Below are 6,000 nucleotides of genomic sequence, written 5' to 3' on the forward strand. Positions count from 1 at the left end.
AGCTGCCATGTAGGTCCTGGGAGCCAAAGTCAGGTCCTCTGCAAAAGCAGCTGGTGCTCTTAACTGCTGAGCCATCTCTCCAGCCTATCCTTACACTGTGTATAAAAATAGGGGGAAAACCTAATGACATTCAATTTTACGATGATTGTTTGGAACAGTATGACAACCAAAGTATAGCCAACAAAAATAGTTACACGTGGCTTCCATCAGAATTCAGTATTTTAGGGCATGATGAAGGCAGTGAAAATATATCCCAAAGAATGAGAGAAACTATTTGATAAGTGTCTAAAACTCAAAAAGGGGGAGAAAATTAGGGAATTGACAAAGGGTCACATGACATTTTCATCAGAGAGAATATACAGAAGATGTTCAACATCACTAATAAAATCACAATGAGATAATCTGCAACCATTATAGTGATATATATGTGTATGTATATTCGATTGAGGATATATTACAGGACTGAAAAGTATTGCAGAATCCATGGAGAAATTGAAGTACTTTGACAATACTGTTGAAAATGTTACATAGCTGTGGCAAATATTATGATAGCTCATCAAAGAAAATGATGTGACTCAGCAGTTCTGCTCTTAAAGTGTCTCCTCAAAATAGAATGGGGCCTCGGCACCATCTAGGAGGCAGAGGCAGGCAGAGCTCTGTGAGTTCGAGGCTATGTAGTGAGTTGCAGGCCAGCCAAGGCCACATAATAATATCCTGAACTCAAGTCAGCCGGTCAATATTATATAGTACATTTTACCATGGTCTATTTTAATTTTTTTTTACTTTTATTTGTTTGTGTATTTGTGTGTGGACACTTGCATACCATAGTAGGCAGATTTCAGTCAGAGGACATGTAGGAGTCAGTTTTCTTCTTCCACCATGTGGATCCTGGATGTTGTAGGCCTCCCCTTACCCCCAACAGACTTTAAAAGTCTGTGGACAGCAAGTGAAGGGGCTTGCCACCAAGACTGATTACTTGGGTGCCCTCAAGGTAGGAGAGAAGCAAATCCCTCAAGTTGTCATCTGGCAGTTTCTTAGGCCTTTGAAATGTGAATATATGAGTTTGAGGGTACCAGAATTAGGAGTTTTCAAGGTCGTTCTTGGCTACATAGCAAGGTCAAGGCCAGTCTGGGTAGATAAGATTCTGCCTCAAAAAACAGAAAAAATATAAAAGTATATTTTCACAATAATATGTTTAAATTTTTTTTCTAGCTTTATAGAAACAGCAGTTGAAATGCCCAGTTCTCTTGAAACCCCAGTAAAATCTCCTGAACCTGAAGGTACTTTGCAACCTGTGCTCTCTCTCATTCCAAGAGAAAAGAAAGCCCCGCGTCCTCCAAAGAAAAAGTACCAGAAAGCCGGGCTGTATTCTGATGTTTACAAAACTACAGAGTAAGTAGTGTAACTGTAAGTTGATATCCTTTTGATACCTGTTATTCCTCCATGTTTGAAAAAATAACTTTGTAAAAAAATTTGCCAGGTGTGATGGTGCAGGCAGAGGCAGGCACATCTCTGTAAATTAAAGGCCAGCCTGCTCTGCATAGTGAGTTCCAGGCCAGCTGAGGCTACAGGGAGACCCTGTCTCAAAAAGATGAAAAAAAGACTAAAAAAAATTTTAGGCCCCAGGTATGTATGGTAGCACAGACCTTTAATCCCCAATACTGAGGAGGCAAAGGCAGATGGATCTCTGTGAGTTAAGAGCACTTGCAGCTCTTATAAGGGACCTGGGTTCAGTTCCCAACACCCCATGGCTGCTAACAACCATCCATAACTCCAGTTCCAGGGTTTCTGATGCCCTCTTGAAGTTTTCAGGAATTTCATGTACTCAGTATACTTACATATATGCAAGCAAAACACTCACACATAAAATAAAAATAAAACAAAAACAGAAGAAACAAAACAGTTAAAAACAAAGACTTAATAGGAGGATCTGAACCTAGGAGAAAAAAATGGTAAGAAGAAATATTAGATTTATGAGATCCAGGGCTTGGGGTGTTGCATATTAATAGAGTGCTTACCCAGCATAGAACTTATTTTTCCCCTTAGAACCCCATTTCACACAAAGTGTTACATAATCCAGGTCTATATCCATATAAAATATGTATACAAACAGAACATTTCCTGATCCTAAATTTTTTTAATAAACTCTTCTTTGTGTATATATTATTTTACCATTTATTAAAGACTAAAATTTGCATATTAATAAAATGAATATGCTTGTTTGTATTTATGAAGAATTCTTGCTAGGCCCCTTGGTGCAGTTCTATAATCCTAGCTCTATGGAGGTAGAGGCAGGAGAATCAGAAAAGAGTCCAACGTCATCCTTAGGAACATCAAATTTGAGGCAACATTAGGCTTCATGAGACCCTGTCTTAAGAAGTAAAAAAATTAGAAAAAAGAAATTAAATCTTGATTGATTACTTGATACTGAAGGATGTACAGCATTTTTCAGAGTTAATAGATATCTTGATTTTATAGTTGTCAATGCTGAGAACCTTGCTTTACATAACTTTGAAGCCCAAAATGGCAAAAGTATGTTTAGTGCCATTTCAGAGATCGTTGTAAAGTCTGTCCTAATCCCAAGTCATTTAACAATTTATTTTATTTTATTTTATTTATTTTTGATCTTTTTGAGATGGGGTGTCCCTATAGTCCGAGCTGGCCTGGAACTCGCTATGTAGTCTAGGCTGTCTTTGAACTCACAGAGATCCCCCTGCCTCTGCCTCCCAATGCTAGGATAAAGGCATGGGCCACCATGCCTGGGTTAAACAGTTTTTGTAATTTTTTTGGTCCTTTTGAAACAGGGTTTCCTTGTAACCCCATCTGGCCTGGAACTCACAGAGATACAACATCCTCTGCCTCCTGAGCGCTAGGATTAAAGGCATGGGGGCCCCAGTGTGTAGCTTTAACAGTTTTTTTAAAAAGTAGCTCAAGTCAACGAATCAAGCCAAAATTTTTCAAATATATCCAAATCCAAACATAGGCTTACTTGGTATTTACATGCTAAAAGATAGCAATAAGAAAATATTGAAGATTTTTGTTTTCCATAATTAAATATTATGTGTTTGTAAAAGAAGGAAACTTGAAATATACAGTAAAAACATTAATTCCTAGCATATTAATAGTTTTTAATCTGTGCTGAGATATTTTAGGAAGTGTTCATTGGTGCTGGCCTAATATGGCAGCATATGCAGTAGATTCCTATGCAAATGATGTAATCTTACCATTTCAACCATTTCCTCAGTCCTAACAATATCTTTCATTGATTTGTCACTGAGATTAGGTATTAAAAAATTTTGTGCTCTGTATCTGTCTCTTACATGATCAGAATATTTTATACTTACCCATCGTGATGGTGCATTCCTTTAATTCCTTTAGAGGCAGAAAGATCTCTGTGAGATCAAGGCCAGCCTGGTCTATATGGTCAATTCCAGACCAACTGGGGCTACAATGGAGACCCTGTCTCAAAAATAATTAAATAAACAAGAAAAGAGAAAGGAGCTGGGCATGGTAACACATGCCTTTGGTCCCAACGTTCATGGGGGATAGAGGCAGGCAGATCTCTGTGAGTTCAAGGCCAGCCTGGTCTATATAGTAAGTTCCAGGACAGCTGGGGCTACGAGGAGACCCTGTCTCAAAAAAGTCCAAAAAACCAAACATAGAAAAGAAAAAGGAAATAAAATGAAACAGTTGACTAGGGAAGTGCTTTCCCAATGAGGCTGGAGAGATGGCTCAGTGATTAGTACTAGCTGTTATTGAAGAGGTTCTGGGTTCGATTCCCAGCACCGGCTAACAACCATTTTTAACTCCAGCTCCAGGGGATCCGATGCCTTCTTCTGACCTTCTTGGGCATTGTACTATACAGGTTCACTTACATACATGAAGGTAAAACACTCATACACATAAAATAATAAATAAAATATTTTTTAAACTGATGCATCAATTAAAATAAATAACTAAAAAGATATATTTCCCATTAATTTCTAAGAGATTCTGAAGTATGCAGTTCAGAGTTTCTCTGATACTTTCATATCATAGTACATCTTCTTAGGACGCACAAATATACTTAGCTTTTGTGTTCTTGTATTCACATTGTGTGTGCATGTGTGTATATGTGTATATGGAAGCCAGAGCTTGACAGTCAGTTTGTCTTCCTCAATCACTCCACTGCATATTTTGAGCCAGGATCTCTTACTAAATTGGTGCTCACAGATTCAGCTAAACTGGTTGAATCAACAAGTCCCAAGAATCCTCATGACTACCACTGTATGGCTAGGATTACAGGTGTGCTGCTACACCTGGCTTTTTCCATGGGTGCTGAAAATCTGAAGTTGGTTAGCCCCCCACCCATGTGCCAACTTTTATTGAGACAGGGTCTACCCTAGCCCAAGCTGACCTCTAACTTCCTGTGTAGCTGAAGATGACCTTAAACTTCTGATTCTCCAGGCTCCACCTCCCAAGTGTTGGGATTACTAGTGTGCACTATCACATGCATTTTATTTTTTTGTTTGTTTTTTTTTTTAATTATAGAGAGTGTGTGTGTGTGTGTGTATGTGTGTGTGTATGTCTGTGTGTGTGTGTGTGTGTGCGTGTGTTGTGTGCCATGGCTCATGGTGTGAAGGTAAAAGGATAATTTGTAGAAGTCGGTACTCCTTATTCCTTGTCGAACTCAATATTGGGACTCAGGTTTTTAGTCCTGACATCAAGCACTTTTATTCCCTGAGCAATTACATTCGCCTCTGCCTGGTTTTGTTTGTTAAGTTTTGCTATGTAGCCCTGGCTGACATTGAGTTCATAGAGATCCACCTGCCTCTGTCTCCCAAGAAGTGGAATTACAGGCATGCTCCACCATGCCTGGCTACCTGGTTTTTTAATCAGTAGGGAGGAGAGAAGAGGTGAAGAAAGAAGAGGAGGAGAAGAGAAGGAAAATGAAACTTAAAACTGATTATCAAATAATAGGGAGTGATGCTCCCAGTGTTTTGATTTTACATTCCTAGTTATATGATATCATTAACTCAGTTTCCAAATAAAAGTGGCATAGTTGATAGCTTTTGGCTTCACAAATCCTCTAGAACATGTACTAGTTGAGTATAGTCATTAAACTATCATATTATTTCTTTTCTAAGATTATTATGACTAAATCCCACAAACTTAGTGGCTATATTAGTTATTTTTCTCATTCTTGTGACCCATAACCTAACAGAAACAATTTAAGGAAAGAAAGATTTATTTTAGCTCCTGGTACTTGGGATATAGTTCATCAAGAGGGGAAGTTAGTTCTGTGGCAGTGGGTATCTGACTAATTCTCATCCTGACCTATCAGGAACCAGGAAAGAGAACTTCCAGAGTAGAAGCAAGCTAGGTAATAATCCTCAAGGCCTACCCTGCAGCAACCTACTTCTTCCATCTAGGACCTCACCTCTTAATAGTTCCCTGTCCTCCCACAACAGTGCCACCAGATCAAGACAATGTATTACATTCCACATTCAAATCATAGCATAGTGTCTTACAGAAAAACGTAGTCATACCTTGCAGTTCCTGAGTCTAAAATTATTTTTCCCTGTAGGTTTAAGTGAAGGTGTTGGCAAATGTTCCTTTTGGGAGGCCAAAAGAATTTTTCCCCTTGACTTTTCAACTTCTAAAGGATGGCATATTCCTAGGTGCTTTCCGGGAACTAACCCTATTATGGAAAGTAGGACAATTTGAATTGAAAGCTTACCAGATGATCTCTATTCCTTTTTTATTTTTTTAATTTTTAAAAAAATATTATTATTTTTATTTTATGTGTGTATGTATGTGTGCTAGATAGTTTTAGTGTCAACTTGACACACCTGGGTTGAGGGAGCCCCAGTTGGGGAATTGCCTCTATTGGACTGGCCTGTGGCCATGTCTGAGGGGCATCTTCTTGATGAGTGATGTGGGAGGGCCCAGCCCACTGTGGGTGGTGCCACCCCTGGGCAGGTAGGCCTGTGTTGCATAAGAAAGCAGGCTGAGCAGGGG

General features: G+C 38.9%; 1 protein-coding gene across 2 annotated transcripts in view; it reads left to right on the forward strand.

The window, feature by feature from the left end:
• Ash1l (ASH1 like histone lysine methyltransferase) overlaps positions 1-6,000 on the forward strand; it is a 176,026-nt gene that overhangs the window by 87,099 nt on the left and 82,927 nt on the right. For both annotated transcript variants that reach the window (XM_008854069.3, XM_008854077.3), the window contains one exon: positions 1,213-1,392. In XM_008854069.3, coding sequence (XP_008852291.1) covers positions 1,213-1,392 — 180 coding nt within the window. The remainder of the gene's footprint in view (positions 1-1,212; positions 1,393-6,000) is intronic.

This window comes from Nannospalax galili, unplaced genomic scaffold (genome assembly GCF_000622305.1).
Source record: "Nannospalax galili isolate Female #2095 unplaced genomic scaffold, S.galili_v1.0 scaffold591, whole genome shotgun sequence".
NCBI classification, from domain to species: Eukaryota; Metazoa; Chordata; class Mammalia; order Rodentia; family Spalacidae; genus Nannospalax; species Nannospalax galili.